The following is a 22199-nucleotide window of genomic DNA, read 5'->3' as shown; positions in this document are numbered from 1 at the left end:
CCATCCTTTGATTTTTAACATATTTAAGCATTTTTTTCTTAGGTTGTCTCTTGTAGACAGCATATTGATGGGTAGTATTTTTTATCTGTTCTGCCACTCTGTCTCTTTACGGGTGCATTTAAGTCTTTTACATTCAGTGTGATTATCGATAGGTATGAGTTTATTGGTGTCATATTGTTTTTCTTTTTTTTTTGTGGTGCTGACATTTTTTTTGTTCCCCTTACTTTCCTTTTCTGAGTTCCTTTTGTTAGTGGATATTCTTTTCTTTCGTTATAATAGATTTTGTGTTTACTGAGTCTTTCTTCTTTTAATTCTGGTGAATATGTTTGTTACCTTTCTTTGTGGTTACCTTGAAATTTATCCTTATCTTCCAAAGTTTGAACCAGTCTTTTATTATTTGATATCACCTTGACTTCCTCACCATTTGAAAGTTATATACCTACACCGTCTATTCCTCCTTTTATTGTTTTGATGTTGTTGTCATTTACAGATTGACTTCTCTGTTTCCCTGTTTTAAGTCTTTTAGCTTTGTTTTATTATTGAGAGTTCTTCATCTAGGGTAGTGTTTGGTCAATGCTGTCCTGTGTCCAGACTCTGGTTGTTGTCTGATGTTGTCAGAGGACTCACTTTATTTCTTGTAGGTTTGTTTTGGTTTTTATTAATTCCCTTAATTTCTGTTTATCTGGAAATGTTCTAATTTCACCACTGTATTTCAGAGAGAGTTTTGCAAGATATATTATTATTGGCTGGCAGTTTTTTTTCTTTCAAGGTTTTATATATATGTCATTCCATTGCCATCTTGACAGCATAGTTTCTGCCAAATAATCAGAGTTCAGTCTTATTGTTTCTCACTTTGTATGTGACTTTTTGTTTTACTCAAGCTGCTCTCAGGATTCTTTATTTGTCTTTGGTTTTGGCAAGTGTGATTATGATATACCTTGGTGACTTTGTTTTGTGGTCTATCCTACACGGGGTTCCTTGAGCTTCTTGGATGGTCAGCTTTTCACCTTTCATAATGTTTGGGAAGTTTTCTGCCAGCAAATCTTCAACACTTTTCTCTATGTTTTCCATTTTTCTCCCCCTGACCTGGAACTCTGATCACAAGTAAATTTTTGCTTTTGATTGTGTCCCACATAATTCTTAGGTTTTCTTCATTCTTTTCTCTGATTGTTCCTCAAAGTGGCATCCATGGATTTGTCTTCAACCTCACTGATTCTGTCTTCCATTGTTTCAAATTTGTTCCTAAAGCCTTTATTAAGTTGTTCATATCTGAAATTTTGTTGTTTATTTTCTGGATTTCTTGTTCTGTTTTTGTAGGTTTTCTAATGGATTGTTTATTTTGATATTTTGTTCTTGTATTATTTTCCTGATTTCTTCTATTGCTTTGTCTATGTTTTCCTTGATTTTGGCTATATTTTCATTGGTTTTGTCTGTGTTTTCTAAACTTTTGCCTATTTTTTCCTTGGTTTTGTCTATATATTTCTTGAACTCCTTCCTAATCTTTTGGAAAGCCATAAATATTAGTCTTTTGAATTCTATGTCAGATAGTTCCAGTGCCTGTTCTTCTACTGGAAGGTTATTTGTTTCTTTATTTTGGTCACTTGCTGGAACTATCTTGTCCTGCTTTTTTATATGTTTTGATATTGTCTGTTGTGTCCAAGACATTAAGCTATTATTTTCTTTGTTTATTGGTTATATGTTTGTTTGTTTTGTCCTACTTTTTTGTTTTGTTTTAATATGTTAGGGTGGGTAGGCTGGGTGCACTTTGCTGCTTGCTTGCCTGTGTGCACAATAACTCTCACCGCCTTGTCTGGGTAAGTAGGATAGCAGCAGGCAGAGTGAGTCCTCTTATACACTGGTTTGGCGAGGTGGCAGAAGGTGGACTGGGCAGGTGCTGTGTGCCTCCTGATGTTGGTCCAGCAGTGTGGGGGTATTCATAGCCCTTTGCCAGATAGATGGGGGTGTCAGACGTGGAGTGGTATGGGCTTGCTTCCCACTGTTCAGCAGCTGATCAAGTGGCAGGGGAAGGGGCAGTGCAGGCCTCTTGCAGTGGCAGATCAGAGCACCAGTGGTATCCTAGTTGCAGCAGCATGGTGGGGGCTGATGGGAAGAGGGAGGGAGGTGGTGTATGGGGCTTCGTGAGAGGGAGAAAGAAAAAAGAATAAAAATAAATGGCAGCACAGTGGGGGCTGGCAGGAAGGGTGGGGAGGTGGCATACAGGGCTAGGTGGGAGGAAGAAAGAAAAAGGAGAAAGGGAAAAAGGAAAAAATGGCATCACTCTAGGAGCTGGTAGAGAAGGGGTGGGGCAGACCCCAGTGCATGGACAGGCTGATGGCTCTTTAGCTGCAGTGGCATAGTGGGGGTTGGTAGGAAGGTAGGATGTGGCATATGAGGCTAGGTGGGAGACAGAAAGAAAAAAAAATGTCATTGCAGCTGAAGCCAGCAGGTGGGGACAGAGTGGACCCCGGGCAGTGGCAGCCTTGTGGCTCTCTAGCCACAGTGGCACGGGGGGACCAGAAGGGTGAAGGGTGGGAAAGTGTGTTTCTCTAGTTACCAGGTGCTCTGCTTCCTATTGGGAGCTCTGTGAAATTGCCATCCTGTACTCCCTGTCTAGGATCACTGCTGGCTATGTTTCGTGATGGTGATGTTGTGCCCTGTTAGTTGGCAATGGGCTTCCACTCCGTATCTCTCCTCATTCTCTGTCTTTCATCAGTTTCTTCTTCCCTTCAGTGTTTGATCTAGTTCTTTATCCCTTCATTTCATGCTCAGGGTTCCAAGATTAATGTTTCTGTTTTACTTAGTTGTATGGGTCTTTGTTGCAGAGGTCTAGCATAGCGTGTCTGTTTAGGGCTCCATGTTGACTTCGCCTCTCCCCCTAGACTTTTGGATTTAATAGGTCTGAGTGATGCCTAAGGAGTCTTTGTGGTACGGTGGTTAAAAGCTCAGTTGCTAACCAAAATGTCCAAACCCACCAGCTGCTTTGTGGAGGAAAGATGTGTTAGTCTGTTCTTGTAAAGATTACAACCTTGGAAATCCTATGGGACAGTTCTCTGTTGTCCTGTTGGGTTGCTATGAGTCAGAATTGGCTAGATAGCAATGGGTTTTATTGTAGCTGATATATATGTAACAAAACATTTGAAATTTAAACAACGTTCACATGTACAGTTCAGTGATATTAATTATGCCCATCACATTGTTCAACCGTCACCCTTATCTGTTCCCAGATTTTACCATAACCCTTAACAGAAGCTCAGTGTCCCCGAAGCATTGAGTCCTCCTTTCTCGAAGTCACGATAGACATATAGGAAGTGTCAAAATGAGCACAGAGACATCCTGTTTACTCTTCACTCAGCGATCCAGCTTCCCCTTGATGGTAATATCTTACATAATTGAAGTACAGCATCAAAACAGGGAAATTGTCATTGGTACCATAGACAAATCTTATTCAGATTTAACCAGTGCTTACGTGTATTCATTTGTGTATACGCGCATATATGTGCATGCATGTGAGTAGTTCCATGCAATTTTATCACATGTGAGCCCCACCACAGTCAGGACACAGAACTGTCCCATCACCACAGAGGAACTCTTCATGCTGTCTTTTTATAATCACACCCATACCCCATCCCTAACACATGTCAACCACTAATCCATTCTCCATCTCTACAATTTTGTCATTTTGAGAGTGTTCTATAAACGGAACCACACAATATGTAACCTTTGATATTGGTGTTTTTTTAATTCAGCAACATGCCTTTGAGATCCATCTAGGCTGCTGCATGTACCAATAGTTCATTCCTTTTTACTGCTGAGTACTATCCCACAGTATGGATGTCCCACAGTTAAACCACTCACCCATTGAAGGACATGTGGCCACTTTTTGGCTATTATGAATAAAGCTGTGATGAACATCCATGTACAGGTTTTTGTGTGGAAATATATTTTCACTTTTTGTGCAATAATGCCCGGGGATACAACTGCTGGGTTGTATGTTGTTGTTAGCTGCTATTGAGTTGGTCCCCACTCATGGTGACCCCATGCACAATGGAACTAAATACTACCCAGTCCTGTACCATCTCCATCATTGGTTGCAGATTGGATGGTTGTGATCCATGGGGTTTTCCATGGCTGATTTTTGGAAGCAGATTGTGAGGGCTTTCTTCCTAGTTCATCTTAGTCTGGAAGCTGCAATGAAACTTGTTCAGTGTCATTGCAACATACAAGCCTCCAATGACAGACAGACGGTGGCTGTGCTCAGATGCATTGACCAGGAATTGAACCTGGATCTCCTGCATGGAAGACCAGAATTCTACCAATGAACCAGTTTTATAAGAAGCTGCCCAACTATTTTTTCAGAGTAGCTATTCATTTGCATTCCCACCAGCAATGTATAAAAGATCTAGCAGGCAGGATACTTTTAGAAGAGAAACTCTTGCTATAGAAGCTTGTACATTATAGAGAAATCAAGGATGGCTAATAGGTCAGTGTGGGTGGACAACTGGTATACCCATCCAGCCTTTGAGATTCTGGAAGAACTCCTTCCATGAGACAAGAAGGATGCTCTCAGGAGTGATTCACATAATAGATGCAGCGAGGTGCATAAGCAGCCATGGATATTTGTTTGTAACACATGTATAGGGGAGTGGCTTGGCTTACTGACAGCTGATGTCCTTCCTGAGCCATCATCCTTCTATCCCAATGCTGTGTTCAGGGCTTCTGAGGCAATTCTGGCCACATTCCATCATATCCTGAGATTCAGTCCCTAAATGCTTTCTAGTATGAGGTCAACTTAACATATTTCCCTTCCCCCCAGGTACTGCTCTCCCCACATGTGTGGAGTGGAACGAATTGTCCACTGCTCTCTCTGATGCCCCTGCAGACTGATATGGGGAAAAATCCATTTACACTTTTCACAGTAAGCAACTCTGTTGTGTAGAGAGCCCCATCTTTCCTGCTAGCATCTGGGCAGGGGGCCAGGGAGTTAAACTGTTTCAGAGATCTGACCACCCCTTATTTTCAAAGAGTGAGAAGACAGCCTCCACAGTGACACACTGGAAGGAAGAGTAAGTGTTTAAGGAAGATCACAAGACAATCTTCAGCACAGAATAAGAGGCAGATTAGGTGCCTTCCAGTCGAAGGCAGTGGAATCCAATCCTAGTCTGCTAACCGAGAGGTCAGCGGTTCAGACACACCCAGGGGCTCTGCAAGAGAAAAACCTGGCGATCTGCTCCAGTAAAGATTACCGTCAAGAAAACCATATGGGGCAGTTCTTCTCTGTAACACATGGGGTCGCAATGAGTGAAAAATCCACTTGAAGGCACCTAATAACAACAATACTAACAAGGTAGCACAAAAGGAGCCCTGGTGGCTCGGCAATTAAATGCTCAGCTGCTAACGAAAGGTTCAGTGGTTCAAACTCATCAGATGCGCCTCAAGAGAAATATGTGGCAGTCTGCTTCCATTAAGATTACATCCCTGGAGACCCTATAGGGCAGCTCTACTCTGTCCTATAGGGTTGCTGTGAGTCAGAATTGACTTGAGTGCAATGGGTTTGGGTTTGGGTAGGTGGTGCAAATGTTTTGCACTGAGCCGCTAACCTAAATATTGGTGGTTCGAACCCGCCCAGTGGTACCGCAAAAAAAAGTCCTGGCTGATTAGTAGATTAAAAATACTTTTTTTTTTTCCTAAAGATATAAGAAGAATGACATCGAGAGATGGCAAGCTGACATAAAACACAAGTTCAGATCCACACACGAGTTTATCTTCAGCTTCACAGCAAAGTTTCAAGGAGATTACAGCCAAATACCCCAGGGAACAATTCTATCCTATAACATGTGGAGTTACCATGAGTCAGAATTGACTGGACAGCAACTAACAACAACAGTAACAATTCAGTAACATTAATTACATTCTTCAAGTTGTCCAACCATTCTCACTATTCTTTTCCAAATCATTCCACCACCATTCACGTAAACTCAATGCCTCCTTTCCCCCTCGCTGGGAAACTTTTTCTGACACAAGGAGACATAAATAACAGATGTTCACAGCAGTATGCAACTGTAAACAGTTGTAAGGACCCTAAATACTCATCACGAGGAGAATGGAAACAGCTGTAGTCTGTACACATAATGATATACTGTATAGCAGTAGCAACGAATTAACTAAAGCTCCATAGCATGTGAGCTACCTTTTGGAATAGTGTAATAAATAGGCCCCAAAGGGTTGCCAAACTTCCCCCAAAAACCTCATCAACGTTTTCAGTGCTATAATTTCAATGACACTCCAACACATAAAATTTGGTTTAAAACAAATACTTAAGCCAGACAAAAAGCCATAAAAAAAATTTAACAAATATTTTTAACTTTTTTGTCTGTTATGCTATGTATAATCTTCTACTGCTTGCTTTCTGTTACTAATTATTGTTTTGTGAAATTCGCCCATGTTGGTATGTGTTGCTTTAGGCAATTCATTTTCATGGCTGTATAATTTATCATTGTGTGTACAGATTATAACTGCATCCACTCTCCTTCTGATGAATATTTAGGTTGCTTCCAATTCTTTCCGATTATAAATTGCCATGCACATCTGCTATTTATGTCTCCTGTGCATGTGTGTGTGCCTGGGTTTCTCACTAGAAATGTAATTGCTGGGTCAGAGGCAAGCATACCATCAACTTGACTAGACACTGTCCCATTTCTCGCCAAAGTGACTGTACCAGTTCACACACCTGCTGGCTGTGCAGTCCTTGTTTGTTCTCTACCACTTGGTATTATTAGCAGATTGAAATTTTGCCCATCTGAGGGGAGTGAAATTGTATTTCACTCACATCTCTGATTACTACTGACGTTAAGCATCTTTTTATAAGTTTATTTGTCCCCTTTATTTCTTCTTTTTTGATTATCAGGAGGGACCAGACCCTGAAGAAGGACACTATGCTTGGTAAAGTGGTGCGTCATCGAAAGAGAGAAAGACCCTCAACAAGATGGGTTGACACAGTGGCTGCAACAGTGGGCTCAAACATATGAGCAATTGTGAGGATGGTGCAGGAACAGGCAGTGTTTTGTTCTGTTGTGCATAGGGTCGCTATGAGTCAGAACTGACTCAATGGCACCTAACAACAACAACACATTACTTCTGTAAAATTGTCTGTTTATCTCTTTGGCCCATTAAAAAAGCCTGGGTATTTATCATTTTCTTACAAGTTTTGTAAGACTATGATTTTTGAACACAGTTTTTGTCAGTTTTATGCATTACAAATATCTTTTAGTCTATGACTTTATCTTTCACTTTTTTTATTGAGTGTTTTATTAAACAAAAGTATTTAATGTCAACAAGTTTATCATTCTTTTGTTTGCTTTTTGTGTCTTGTTTACAAACCCTTCCCTATATCAAGGACATAAAGATATATCCTTATAATTTCTTCTGAGAATATTGCTTTTAATATAATCTAATTTGAATTGATTGTTTTCATACGATTTGAGGGGTAGGAATTGAATTTTCATTTTCCTTACAAACAGTCAATTGTCCCAGCACCATATCCCACCAGTCCACGATGCTACAAGTTTCCATACATGTGGGTTCACTTTTTGTTTCACCGCTTGATTTGTGCATCTCTGTGTCGATAGCACCATCAACCACAGTAGCTTCATAATAAACACTGATGTGTGATAGCACTTTGTTCGCCTCTTCAGGACTGCTCTAGCTATGCTTGCCCTCTGTTCTTCTATGTAAAATTTAGAATCTGCTCAATGAGTTAAAAAAAAATAAAGAAAAAAAAATCCAAAAGTACAGAAACGTAAGCAGATAAAACACAATTGACTTTATTATTTGCCCATTCCGTGAGGACATTTGAATTGCTGACCCCTGCTGTCCATCTTCTAGATGGGTGAGATTTAAGGGGATGGCTGTGGTTTTGCGAAAAGGTAACCGTGGCCTTCTTTTTCTTGCTTGTTCTCACACTACTTTCTGAAATTTGAAGGCCCTGTCCCCTAGGAAGGCAGCGCTGCTGAGATCCTGGATCTCATCAGGGGCCCCTGCTCCCTTATTTTGGTCATGGACTCTAAAACCTCAGGCACATTTTTGAGGAAACTTGATACTTGTTAGCAAGCATGTGCTCTGTGTTCAACCACAAATTCAAATAAACCATGAACCATTGGCAATTTTCTCAGTATTTTTTGGAAATACACACGCACTCACTTATACACAAATTGCTCTTTAGCTTAGTCAAAACCAACGCCACATGTGAGGTGGAAAAGCTATTGTTCTCCCTGGAAAAATGATCTTCCTGTGCTGTCTTCATTCGGCTTGAGTTCTAAACAGCTCATTTTAAGCCAGACTGAATTTAGAGTCTCCTAGTACTTCCCCTTGGCATACCCTCCATCAAAGGACCCAGACCCAAGGCAAATGGCCCTGGCAGAGAGGGAGGAAAGAACTTCCATGTTGCCGTGATGGTTGAAGTTGGTTGGCTTTGCAAGCTTCACCAAAAGGCCAGAACGCAGGCTGCTGACATGCGAGCATCACTAGCCTGCTCTGCATGGTCGTTAGCTTTGATGCCCAAGTCACCTGTCATATGATTCTCAGGTATTATCTGACACGGTCATTTGTTTGATAAACACTGTTAGAGTCCTTAATGACTCTTCTATCCCAGAAGCAGGCAGCTCTTACTCTAAACAAGCTCTTATTTTCATTGCTCTAGGAAGGTACGTTATTTCTATGTAAAGTCTGCAATAACAGTAGATTTACAGATCTGTTGGTCTCATCAGTATTTTAAATCAGCTCCCATAGATCTTTGGAATATATGATGGCTTTATTAGGACTTGGGAGAGAAGGGAAGTGGGCAAATCGCCTTAAAGACAAGAGCTGCATAGAAAGGATTCTCTGTACTTTTGGGATGTGGTTGTGAGGGAGAAGGTCTGGTCTTGGCTTATGCGGTGTCTTTGATTTGAAGCTGGGTGCACTCACATCATGGTGTTTATGTTGATAGAGTCCCAGCTCTGGGACTGTGGCTAAGATACGTGGCCTCTTGGGCTCAGAGTTTCCATTTCTGAACAAGGAGGGGCTTGCGCTAAAGCCCCTAGGTTCTGTCTGGCCCCAACACCTCCCAATTTAGCAAAGGGCCCTTGTTCTACCCTGAGCCTGTGCGCAGGGCTGGCCCAATGCTGACCACTCCCTGGGTGCTGGCAGAATGCCTGACAGGTGGAGAAAGGCAGTCACATGACAGTTCCAGCCTGCCTGGCTGCTTTTGGGGCCAATTAACATCCACTAACACAATTATGGGAAAATAACCTTTCATAGGGAGCCACAAGGCAGACTGTCAAAAAGCTACACCAACAACTTGGCCTCACAGAGTACCAGGGTGACACCTGAGAGCTGCTCTGGGCACCTCCCCGCCTGTAGACACCTTCCCTTCCCTCAGTCTGCAGGGTACACAGCACCTGGAGCTATGATGGGGAAGCCCAAGTCCCCTACCCCTACACTGGCTGTAGGACTGTGGCCATACAAAAGGCAGTCCTAGTGTGGCCTGCCATTCTCATCTCTGTGGCAGAAGGGGCAGGGCGTGAGGGTGGAGGAGGCCTCTCAGAGTTTCCTCTCCTGCTGCCTGGGGTGAATGGCATTAATGCTGCCAGGCAGTTGCTGTATTGAACTTTCTAAGACCTCGTCTCTTGTGGTTCTAATTTCAGGAATTGCTCCAAGAGGCAAGTCTGGGTGATACAGGCTTAACAAAAACAGGAAGGAAATTGGGTTATGTCCCAAGCACTAGGTGAGCATGAAGCCGCGTTCTTACTTATTTGAAGGTTCAGTGTTTCCATCCTCGTGGATAGACCAGAGGGAGCGGTGAGATTTTTATCTTTCTAAATAGGTGGGTAGGCACAAGGAGTTGTGAATGAGCCAGATAGCCCTGGAAAAACTACAACAGAAGGACCGATCAGCGCTAGACAGACAACTAGGTAGAAATCCAGACAGTAGTTAAACCAGCACTAGCAAACTCACAGAATAAACAAGTAGAAGGATGGCTCAATGCTATCTTCTAAGATGACGAATTAGCGAAATGTTGTACAGATGGGCCTTAACTTGCAGACAAAGCCATCATTGTCTGGGAGAAGAAGCCTCTCAGTGACCCTTCTAATTATGTTCTGACACTACCAAGGCAGGCATCAGTTACCAACAATGCTTACAGGCCAGGTACATATATAACAATGGTAGGACAATGAGCTACAGGGCAATGACCAAGCAAAACTTGAACGACACATCATTTGAGGAAAAAGTACCAGCTACGAGGAACCTTGTGAAGGAAGGAGCTGAAAAGGTCTTAAGGATGTAACAAGTAGAGGTTAAGTAAAGAGAGCTCCACCTGCTGACTGGCCACCAAGCCCAGAATCAATTGGTTGGCAAATCAAAATCGGTCTCCTCGGTTAGTCTGAGATAATAGTCTTTACCTTTAATCTGGAAGATACTGTTTAAACCTAAGAAAATACAGAAATAACCCCAGGAAAGAGTAAGAATAATAAATATAAGTATAATGTTTTTGTTGTCAGTAACCATCAGAGTTGGCTCTGACTCATGGCAACCCCATGTACAACAGAACAAAATGTTGCCCAGTCCTGCACCATCTTCATGATCATTGGTATGTTTGAGCCCGTTGTCACAGCTATTGTGTAGTGCCCTCCAGCCTAGGGGACTTATCTCTCAGTACCATACCAGAAAATATTCTAATGCGATCTGTAAGATTTTCATTGGTTGATTTTTGAAGGTAGATTGCCAGGCATTTCTTCCTAGACTGTCTTAGTCTGAAAGCTCTGCCAAAACCTGTCCACCATGGGTGACCTGCTGGTATTTGAAATACTGGTGGCCTAGCTTCCAGGATCACAGCAACATTCAAGCCATCACAGAATGACAAACTGACAGAGGGGTGATGTGTAAGTATAACAATAATATAAGCATAACCTTAGGAAGGTATAAGAATATCCAAAACAACCCAGTGCCCTCGAGTCGATATAACAATATAGGTAAGAATAAGTGTTAGTACAAAGATGATGAAGAAATAGATTCAAATCCATGGTATCAATATCTTCACACTAGTTTAAGAAAAACGGTACCAATAAGTGATAATTTGTGTGTACTTTGCCTGCTTGAATAAGTCTCTGGGTGGCACAGTTTTGTGTTCATGTATTAACCTGAAGTTTGGAGGTTTGAACCCACTCAGCAGTACCTGGTGAGAGGCCTGGTGATCTGCTTCCGTAAAGATTATTTTCAAGAAAACCCTATTGAGCAGTTCCAGTCTGTTACACACTGGGTCGCCGTGAGTCAGAATTGGCTCTGTGGCAACAGGTTTTGGTTTGCCTGCTTTTAAAAGTTTAAAAGCATTTAGGAAAACGTGCTGTAACAGATTAAATGCTTAAAACAATTCTATGAATACATTTGTGATCAGTGTATGTACATCTGCAAAAAGTTAAATTTACAAAGTTTAGATGTATTAGTTGTGTAAGGAAAGTTTTTTTTTAATACAGTATAAGAAGACTAAGTTGAGCGCTAAAGCACCCAGAGATGTCTTTTGCATATGAACGCTCCCAGCTGTGGGAAAGGGTCCCAGGTTACCAGGCAAAGGGTGCTCTGATCATTCTATTCTGGTTTCTCATTGGCGCCCAGAGAGGGGATGTCAGCCTTCAAATAATGAAGCCCATTGAGAGCACTTGGGCTGAGCAGGTGGGTCCGTGAATCTTAGACTATAAGTTGTGCTGGGAAGGGTGCGCTGGGATTTCTGGGCTGCGGCCCCTTTGCTTTTTCCTTCCAGCCCCCTGTTTGGTTATGACTCACTTCTGTTCTAAAGACAGAGAGGCACTAGAGGGGCAACTGGCTCAGAATTTCAAGAAGAGACACAATGAGGCCTTCTTTAATCCCACACAAGAAGGCTGGCAGATGCTCGCCACACACTGCCCCACTGCACACCAATCACTGCTGGGCCCAGACGGAGGTTCAAAGGCTTGTCTCCCTGTAGACCCTGGAATACGTCTTCTGCTGCCCACCTGGTTTCCCTAGAGCCTTAGAACAAAGCTACTGGATCCTGCGATATCACCTTAGATGTCATCCCACAAAAGGATTGGAAGCCAGACAGGATGGGACACTGTTCCTGGAGGATGGGCCTTCCTATCAATGGAAACCCTATTGCTCCAATTTTGGAGCAGAGCCCCTGCCTCCCGTATGCATTATCAACATGCCGTACAATGCTCTTATCAATAATGACAAGGGTTCTGCCAGGATGTGCTCCTTCACGGCCAAGTCAGGGCCTGCTGGGCGCTGCCAGGGGCTCCAGGTATAAGAGCTGAGCTGGCCACATGCTCTTCCACCTTCCCTTCCTTTGGCCTCTGGAGGAAAAACTGTTTTGTTCTGTCTACCACTTGACCTTCTGCAGGCCTCTGAGCCTGAAGCCTTGCCCAGGGTCTGGTTTACTCTGCTTGGTACATCAGACTCGCTGCTGCTTTGGGGCTGTTTTGCCTGTGCGTGTAATTTCTACAAAAATAGCCTCTGAGCCAGAGGACAGCCCTCCCCCATTTCAACCTCTCCAACGACTCTTCTCCCAGAAGCTCCCCAATGCGATTTGTCTGAGCTGGAAAGGGAAGTGAACAGCTCTTGGGAAGACATGTCTTGCCTTGGACAGAACCCCTGACTTTTGGCTTCTTTCTTTCTTTAGGTCCCTATTCACTAGGTTATTTAGCATCTCTTTTAAAAAGTGCTTAGTAGCGTTAATATCACCATGGAGGTCTAGCTGTAAAATGGTAACAACCAAATGGAAACTGGGCCCCAGTGGCTGGCCCGTGGGAACATATCTAAGCAGTTTGTTTCCCCACACTCAGCCCCTGCTCACTTTCATTTCCTATTTTTATAATCAACATTTAAGTGTTGACCTTCTGGTATTTATCAGCTTCCTCTCTTTAAGCTTAGTTTGGACAAAAAGTTCCTGCCCTGCTCAAGAAAAAAAAAAAGAAAAAGTTACCATCGAGTTGGTTCTGACTCGTGGAGAGCCCACGTGTGCAGGGTAGAACTGCACTCTATAGGGTTTTCATGGCTGTGACCCTTTGGAAGTATATTGCTAGGCCTTGCTTCTGCTGTGCCTCTTGGAGGACTAGAGCCTCCAATCTTTTGATTAGCAGCCGTGTGCTTTACTGTTTGCACCATGCACAGACTCTGCCCTGCTTACGAGAGCTGTTTAATCCTGTCTGTCCAAGGTTAATCCCTTGGAACTGCATCTTTGTCTCTCAGGCTATATTAGTCTCTTGTCATTAATTGTACACCATTTAACTTACATCCCTGTTAATCTGGGAAAATAAACTAAGAGAGAAATTGTTTGCTGTGAAAGCATTGCTAAATAATGACGTGGCCTGTGGTGTTCTCATTGTTTTTGGTGTTGTTTCTTCTGCGCTCCATTTACTACAGAAGTCCTAGGTTCTGAAGAAAATAATTCTTCCCAGGGCAGCTCTTTAAAATTTTTCTACGAACATTTTATCAGTGGCATGGTTCAGTCTGCCATGCGGCTAGGTCATTTGCGGTTTATTCTGATTTTGGAGATGTCGCCTGCGTTGTTTTGCATTCTTAAGTCTGATTAATTGTCCTGTTTGATCACCTTGATAGATTACTCAGTTGCACGTGGCCTGATTTAGACTTTGTAATTAACAGGCGTTTTGGAGGTCAGGTGAAGTGTCTGAGAAACCTGCTCAGGCAGGCGTGGACAAGGCTGATCACCTCCACGGAAGGGAAGAACCGGCGCATGACTGGAAGTTTCACAATGAAAGCAAGGTGGCCGGATGTTACGCAATAGCCATCTGACCCCAGAAGCTCCTGGATGGCTGAATAGGGTGCATCTGGGACCCCTCAGGACACCCAACCTACTGTCAGAGATGGGGCTCCTGCACATACTCCCTTGCCCCACCACTCCACAGAGGAACCTTCTGATCGATGTGGGGGAAGCAGGGTTTCTCTCTGAAGTAAGTCTGTAAGCTCGCCAGGGCTGAATCATGCGCTTTTGTTACTGATAAGAGATTGACCCTTTACTTACTTTGTTTTGTTTGGGAGATGTCAACGCCAGGCATCTTGCTGCAAAGGAGAACTTGTTATCCAAGGCCATAGAAAAGGAGGTGTGGGTGTTCCCATGGCCACTGCAAGTGCCTGATGGGTACCTGGGAATGTGTGCTAGGTGGGAGGACGGGAGAGGGGCTTCAAAGAGACACTGTTCAGAGAAGAGAGTGAAATAGTCCTTTAATGAGAAGACAAATCAACTTCTCTCATCCCCACTTTTCTGCTTTTGCTACTCCACAGAGCGCTTAGGGTTTCCGCCTGAAGATGTATGTTTTGAGCTGTGCCTTCTCCCTGTCACCATCCTATGCTTCTGGGGTCGGATGGCATGGATTCGTCCAGATTAGCATTCACTAGAATTGAAGTCACTGGGATGGAGCCAGGACCCTTAGGTTTGTTTCATGGCTCGCCATGTGACTTTATTAAGATACTTAATATATATGTGCTCCAGGTTTTCCATCTGTAAAATGGAGATCAACACCATACCTGATTCATAGGTCTGTTTGTAAGGATTAATGAGTCTTTACAAATGGAAGGACATCATTCATTATAAAACGTTATGCCAAAGTATAAGCTTATTGTGACAGTGATAATTTCCTCAAAGGGATCCTGCAAATGCCTTGCAGTCGTGGTGTTTTTGGTGTCAAGTTCACTTTCTGCCCTTGCAGCCCATGCAGCTGTCTGTATGGCTGGAATCATCTGGAAGACCCAGACCTTGAGGTTCTGACCTGGTGAAGAGCCTGAGAGATTCCTTCCTACCCTTGACCACGGGTCAACCAACTTTCCTATAAAGGGCCAGATAGTAAATATCTTAGGCTTTGTGGGCCATACAGTCTCTGTTGTAGCCACTCAACTCTGCTGTAGCAGTCAGAGCCAGTACATATACAGAGAGCATGGCCATGTTCCAGTGACACCTTATGGACACTAACATTTGAATTTCATATAATTTTCACGTCACAAACTATTCTTCTTCTTCTGATTTTTTCACCCATTTAAAGTATAAAAACCATTCTTAGCTCATGGACTGAACATAAACAGGCAGCAGGTAGAATTTAGCCCACAGGTGACAGCTGATCTGTCAGAGAAACAAAAAAGGGGATATAAATTCATTTTTGTTTGTTTAAATTCACTTAGGTACATGCCACGTGTCCCTTAATTTTTATGACCCTCATCTCTGCCTGGTTCATGTCAAATCATGTGTACCTGCCTTTAAATGACAACATTGGGGTCTGTATTCAAGGTTAAAAAATACAACCCAGATCTCTGTTATTCAACCCTTATTAAAAGCCCTGTGACAGCAACGATAACAACAGTATTCATGGGGGATTGCCTAAAGGACCTGCAGCTCCTCCTGTCCTGTAGACCATCTAACGTTCCCCTTCAACAAGCTGTGCCTGCTGCATTCATGGAAGGTTCTACGGTGATCCTTTGCAGAACCCACCCTGAGCTGTGTTTTGGTGATGAGCTGATAATGAGAGGCACTGGGAGAAACGGTGGGTGTGAGTCACTGAGGAAGCCATCCACTCTGCCACGCCGTGTCCTCTTTATCAGAACAGGGGAGGATTTCCTTGCATAGCTCATCCGGGGATCAGGGAAACCTGTACTTCTCCTGAAATACTAATGGGGTTTTATTTTACAAACAATGTCATTCCCTTGTTTGATTTGGCCTCAAGGAAGCTCATAGTCAAATATACCTCTGAGAACTGTAAAGTATACTTTATAAAATCACGAGCCCCAAAGATTTTTTGAGCAAGCAGTATGTACTAAGCACCTTCCATGTGATCCTTTTACTTAATTCTTATGCAGACCTGTGAGGTAGGTAAGAGTATTATCTCTACTGCAGTAGGTGAATAACTGCCCCAGAGATATCCAGGTCCAGATCCACAGAGCCTGTGTGTGCTACCCGACATGGCAAAAGGGACTTTGCAGATGTGATTAGGTTAAGGTCATGAAGTGGGAGATTATCCTGAATTATCCGGGTGGGTTTATATGTAATCACAAGTGTCCTTGTAAGATGAGGGCAGAGGGAGATTAGAAACAGAAGAGAGGAAGGACATGTGATGGAAGGAGAGGAATGCAGAATCTGAGAGAGAAGATGCTATACTGCTGGCTTTGAAGATGGAGAAAAGGGCCATGAGCCAAGGAATGACAGGAGGAAATGGATTGTCCCCCAGAGCCCCCAAGGGAAGATGGCCCTGTCCACACGGTGACCTGGTAAAACTGGTTTTGGACTTCTGACCTCCAGAACTCCAAGAAAGTAAACGTACGTTGTTTCGAGTCACCACACAGGAATTGGTTCCAGTGGGTATAGGAAACTCATGCATCCACTTTCCAGACAAGGATGTGAGGCCTGGAGAGTATTGAACAGGGGTTCACCATACGTTTTCAGTCTCTGAGTTCTCAGCTCTTCCCTCCCACCTTCCCTGTGCCATCTGCATTGCTGTGCCCTGGCCTCACCTGCCTTCATTTTCCTCTTCCCCTACTTTCCTCACCCTGCCTCTCCCAATACTGATTCCATCTTCTTAGCACACGCATTTTCACAGCAGCAGCATAGAAATAAATCCGTGGTGGACATTTGTTGCGTCGTGGGGTGGGGTGTCTGGGCTCTTTCTCGCTCTGGGAATTGCTTTGTGATGTAACAGAGAAAGGCCCATGACTGCTCTTGTTCGCTTCCTGCCTCTGTAGAGAGGGTTGTCTTCTATTTACTGCAGTAGCAATAGCTGGGCAAGGCAGCCCTTCTGCATTTCCAGAAACCCTGGCTCACTTCCCGGTCAGTATCCAGGGCCCAAAACTACTTATGAAGGTCTTTCTTTCTCCCCAGGGATTTCTGTATTATTCAGAACAGCACCTACCCTAAGGTCTTCTCCTTTCTCCTCCCCCCTTTCTAAAATTGCAAAACAGAAAGAGGAAAGAAAAATCAAGCGCTAAAGCCAGAAAATGACGGTTCCCTTATTTTGCCAGATGATCCTCCCACAGCCTTGTGCATGTTGGAATTCTGGCAGCCTGAGATGTGTGGTGCTGCTCCCTGTGAATCCCACAGCAAAACGGGGGCATCCCAGTCTGGGCTCTGTGCCACTCAGCAGCCTTTCAGCCCACCCTGGGGCCCAGCTCTCCACAGCTCAATGGCTCTCAAGAGATGGGCCACTGCTTTCCTTTCTGCCGACCCCAGTGTACCAAAAATTCCCAAAGACTGAAATGCTGCTAGACAGGCTCTCCTCTTTTCTTTCCTGGATTATGACTCCTTCTGCCTCCAGCCTCAAACACATTCTAACCCAATAACCACAATTCTACTGGAGTTGCCTTTCCAAAATTCTACCTCTTCCATGCCAAAAGGGAGCAGCCACACCTTCTCTGTGTCTCCTGGGCCCAGCCCAGTTCTGCCTCCTCTCTGACCCCTCTCCTGTGATTCCCACACAGTAAGCAGGGTCATGTCCTCTGCCTTCTCCCTGTTATTCCCTCCCCCACCTCTATCCCACCTGGTTGTCAACAACACTCCACAGCAGGGAGATTAACAGCAAGGCTTCAGGTGTCAGACAGGCTGGGATCAATTCACCTCAACTCCACAAATATCCCGCACCTTCCCTGTGCCACTGGGGAGATAATCCTGCCACTGCGAGCTATGTGATTTGGGAAAAGTTACTTCTCGTCTCTCACCCCCACTTTATACATGTGAAAAATAAGGATAATACCTGTAAAGCAATTAGCATAGTGCCTGGCATATACAAACCCTCCATAAATATGCAAAAAAAAAAACCCAGTGCCCTCGAATTGATTCCGACTCATAGCATATGAGAAGTTGTTATTACTGTTTTTATCATCAGTCAAGCCTAAACTCAAGTTTGGAGACCCCCGAGGGATTAGACCCCACCTCACCCTCTCACCACCAACCAGCATGCCACATTACATGGGCCTCAGGCTGTTCAATCAGCTGACCCACCTGCTCGCTACTCTGGACCAGACCTGCACCTCCTTCATCCCTTTATTCTGAGTGCCTGCTGGGAGCAGGTCTGGACCCCTGTGTTACTGACTCCACAGAGTGGCTGCAACCTTAAATGGCAGAGTTAACCCAGGATGGGCAGGTGGTATGGCCTCATTCTCCCCTGACTCACCCCCTCCTCTCGCCTCTCCTGGAACTGACTTGAAAGCCTTAGCCAGGCTTGGCTGCTGGCTGAAGGGTGAACCTGGGAGACAGACAGCCATGGCAACCTCTCTGTGAGAATGAACTGGACAAACACCCTGGCCCACTCATTCATCTCTTGTCTGGCTTCTCACCACACACCTGGAACCCATGGGGTGACAGGTCAGGGTCAGCCTCTCCAGCATCTAACCATTCATTTTCTCTTATTTAGTTGTTATCTTTTTTTGTGATCTTCAACGGTCCTCCTTTTTAAAGGAGTCAAGAAAAGTCAGACAAATGGCCTTGAGATCATACTGGCATTTCTGGGTGGTAGTTGGGGGGATCAGCTATTTACTCAAGTGGGACATCTTCAGTTACCCCCTAGCTTAGAGAGGGGCCAACCTGGATGCTTAAACCACACCCCCTTCCTACCCCCCACCTGTCTAAACATCATCGAGGTCCCTGTCTGCCTCTGTAGAGCCAGATTTCACAGCCTCCTGCCTCACCGCTAGCCAGCCCTTCTACTCTTTGTTGAAGGTGTGGTCCTTCTCCTGCTCCCGTGGCTGTGTTAGCTTCTCTGCACTCAGGCAGCCCACAGGGTTACTGCAGTTAGCCGCATTTGGTTCTTTGGGCTGCAATTCATCTGTTGCATATTTATTCGCCCCACTGGGGTAATGACCATGGCACATTCATTTTTGTTTCTTTAGTACTAGAGAAAAACTTGGCACTGATTAAAGAGCCCATTGCTGTTGGTTGATTCCGACTCATGGCAATCCTATAGAACAAAGTACAACTGCCCCATAGGATTTCCAAGGCTGTAAATCTTTATGGAAGCAGACTGCCACATGTTTCTCCTGCACAGTGGCTGGTGGGTTTGAACCACCAACCTTTCAGTTAGGAGCTGAGTGCTTAACCACTGTACCACCAGGGCTCCTCCCTGGCACTGACAGCCATACAATAAATGTTTGGTGAATTAAGGATGGATACTACTGCAGTTCAATGATAGAATTGTCTCCTCCCAAGAAGGGAACTGCCAGAAATTCAGGCTGGTTTCAGAAGAAGACATGGAATGCTGATGTCAGATGGATCCTGGCTGAAAGCAGAGAATACCAGAAGGATGTTTACCTGTGTTTTATTGACTATGCAAAGGCATTTGACTGTATGGATCATAACAAATTATGGATAACATTGGGAAGAATGGGAATTCCAGAACACTTAATTGTGCTCATGAGGAACCTTTACATAGATCAAGAGGCAGTTGTTCAGACAGGACAGGGGATACTGATTGGTTTAAAGTCAGGAAAGGTGTGTGTCAGGGTTGTATTCTTTCACCATATCTATTCAATCTGTATGCTGAGCAAATAATCCGAGAAGCTGGACTATACGCAGAAGAACTGGGCATCAAGTTTGGAGGAAGACTCATTAACAGCCTGCTTTATGCAGATGACACAACCTTGCTTGCTGAAAGTGAAGGGGACTTGAATCACTTACTAATGAAGTTCAAAGACCACAGCCTTCAGTATAGATTACACCTCAACATAAAGAAAACAAAAATCCTCGCAACTGGACCAATGAGCAACATCATGATGAACGGAGAAAAGATTGAAGTCGTCAAGGATTTCATTTTACTTGGATCCACAATCAACAGCCATGGGAGCAGCAGTCAAGAAATCAAAAGATGCATCACGTTGGGCAAATCTGCTGCAAAGGACCTCTTTAAGGTATTGAAGAGCAAAGATGTCACCTTGAAGACTAAGGTGCGCCTGACCGAAGCCATGGTATTTTTGATTGCATCATATGCATGTGAAAGCTGGACAATGAATAAGAAAGGCTGAAGAAAAATTGATGCCTTTGAATTGTGGTGTTGGCGAGGAATATTGAATATGGCACGGACTGCCAAAAGAACGAACAAATCTGTCTTAGATACTTCTTCTAAGAATGCTCCTCAGAATGCTCCTCAGAAGCAAGGATGGCGAGACTACGTCTTACATACTTTGGACATGTTGTCAGGAGGGATCAGCCCCTGGAGAAGGAAATCATGTTTGGCAAAGTACAGGCTCAGTGGAAAAGAGGAAGACCCTCAAAGAGGTGGATTGATGCAGTGGCTGCAACAATGCGCTCAAGCATAATGATTATAAGGATGGCTCAGGACTGGGCAGTGTTTCATTCTGTTGTGCATGGGGTGGCTATGAGTCAGAACCAACTCGACAGCACCTAACAACAACAACAACAACATGCAGGAGACCCAGGTTCAGTTCCTGGCTAGTGCAACTCATGCCCACCACCCTCTGTCAATGGGAGCTTGCGTGTTGCTGTGATGCCGCACAGGTCTCAGCAGAGCTTCCAGCCTAGGATGGAGTAGGAATAAGGGCCTGGTGATCTACTTCTGAAAATCAGCCAATGGATCATAACAGCCTGATCTGCAACCCATCACGGGATGGCACAGGACCAGGCAGCATTTTGTTCCCTTGTGCCTGGGATCACCATGAGTTGGGGCTGAATTGCCAGCAGCTAACAACAAAAACTGCTGCAGTTAAAACTCTACAAATACCACAAAAGGAAAGGGCCAGGGGTCTTCTCTTTTGTCATAAATGATCTTTGCACTCAACTCACCAACTAAGTAAACTGGGAAAGTAGCCCAGCTGTAGTTTAGGCTTTTATTTTTGGCCTTTTGGCCAGTGGGTAGGGCATCTGACTGTTAACCAAAAGGTCAGCAGTTCAAATCCACCAGCCACTCCTTGGAAATCCTATGGGTCAGGTCTACTCTGAGTTGGAATCCAGGGCAATGGTTTTGGTCTCCTGTGAACCCAAGAGGCGTCATGACTTGGTAGCCTCACTGGTCATTTGACTTCTCTTCTGGGCTCTGTGATGTTAATGAATTGCTTGTTTTCTTTCTTTCTTTTTTCTTCATTTTCTTTGTCTCTCTTGTTGGGCTCTCTCCCACTGCCCACCCCACCTTCTCCTAAAAGCTCCCAGCAGCCCAAGTGGCCCTGCGGCAGGTGAGAAAGTGTTGCCTGCTGGCCCCTCTCCCCCCACCCACCAGGTAAGCGCTTCAGCAGGCCATATCTGGGGGCCTTAATTTCTCCATAAACACAAATGGTTGGTTTAAAGGCCTTACCACAGCTCTGGTAGAGCACTTCCAAGCCGCCGTCCCTGCAGGCTGTGTGTGTGGGCCAGGCTTCACCACCACCACCTCCGGGGTGAAGCAGAGCCCAGGCGAGGAGGGCAGCCGTGAGACCTTGCATGGTGACCCAGAGGAAAATGACAAGCCCAATAAAATGGGGCTTGGTCTTCCTTCCCCACTCCAATGGGGCAACATGTTTAGTTTCACTTCTCTGATTTCATGCCCTGGGGAACCACAGTGAGAAGCGAAGGCAGTTAGCAGTGGTGTCTGACTGCAGGTCCCCAGGGGAACCGAGTTGTTGAGCCAGCAGGCGGGTGGTACAGGCCTGGGCGGGGGTGCAGGGATCAGACCTCCGGTGTTCACAGGGACAGAGCGCCAAGTGAGGCATGACCTTGCACCGCACCCCACTACAACCTTCCTTAGCCACCCCATGTGGAGCGGAAAACACATGGAAGACAAACCACAGACCAGCGTGTGTTTCCCGTCGCAGCCCTGTGTCTCTGCAGGCTCAGGCTGTGGGTCTGGATCTGGTCTGGCTGTGGCTGCCAGGCAGCATTTGGAATTGTGTTCAGACTGAAAGTGACATTTAGGACCCAGAATCAGGCTTTGGTTCTACTGGCATTTTGCTCTTCTCTGGCTCCAGCTCCGCTTTAGGATTAGGCTTTCAGCAGTGAATTGCCTAGCTGCAAGAACAGGACCTTGCTTTAGGTGCAGCAATGCTGTCTCTGGGGATGAGGTGGAAGGAGTAACCCTCAAAATGAGCTGTGCTCTGTTCTTAGGTTTGTCTTGGTGGAAGGGGTAAGAAAGGGGTCCCCCTTTAGGACTGGTGGTTTAATTATTCAGGTCACTGGTGGGGTTAATAATGTCACTTCTCACTCCCCTCTCAAAACC

At 44.7% G+C, this 22199-nt stretch overlaps 1 protein-coding gene across 1 annotated transcript in view; it reads right to left on the bottom strand.

Moving 5' to 3' along the window:
- LY86 (lymphocyte antigen 86) overlaps nucleotides 1-21459 on the bottom strand; it is an 82596-nt gene extending 61137 nt beyond the window's left edge. The window contains exon 1 of the mRNA XM_064280175.1: nucleotides 21303-21459. Coding sequence (XP_064136245.1) covers nucleotides 21303-21429 — 127 coding nt within the window. The 5' untranslated portion in view covers nucleotides 21430-21459. The remainder of the gene's footprint in view (nucleotides 1-21302) is intronic.
- Nucleotides 21460-22199: the final 740 nt, after the last annotated feature.

This window comes from Loxodonta africana, chromosome 1 (assembly GCF_030014295.1).
Source record: "Loxodonta africana isolate mLoxAfr1 chromosome 1, mLoxAfr1.hap2, whole genome shotgun sequence".
NCBI lineage: Eukaryota > Metazoa > Chordata > Mammalia > Proboscidea > Elephantidae > Loxodonta > Loxodonta africana.
Note: the sequence above shows the minus strand (reverse complement) of the source record. Positions and strands in the feature narration are given on the sequence as shown.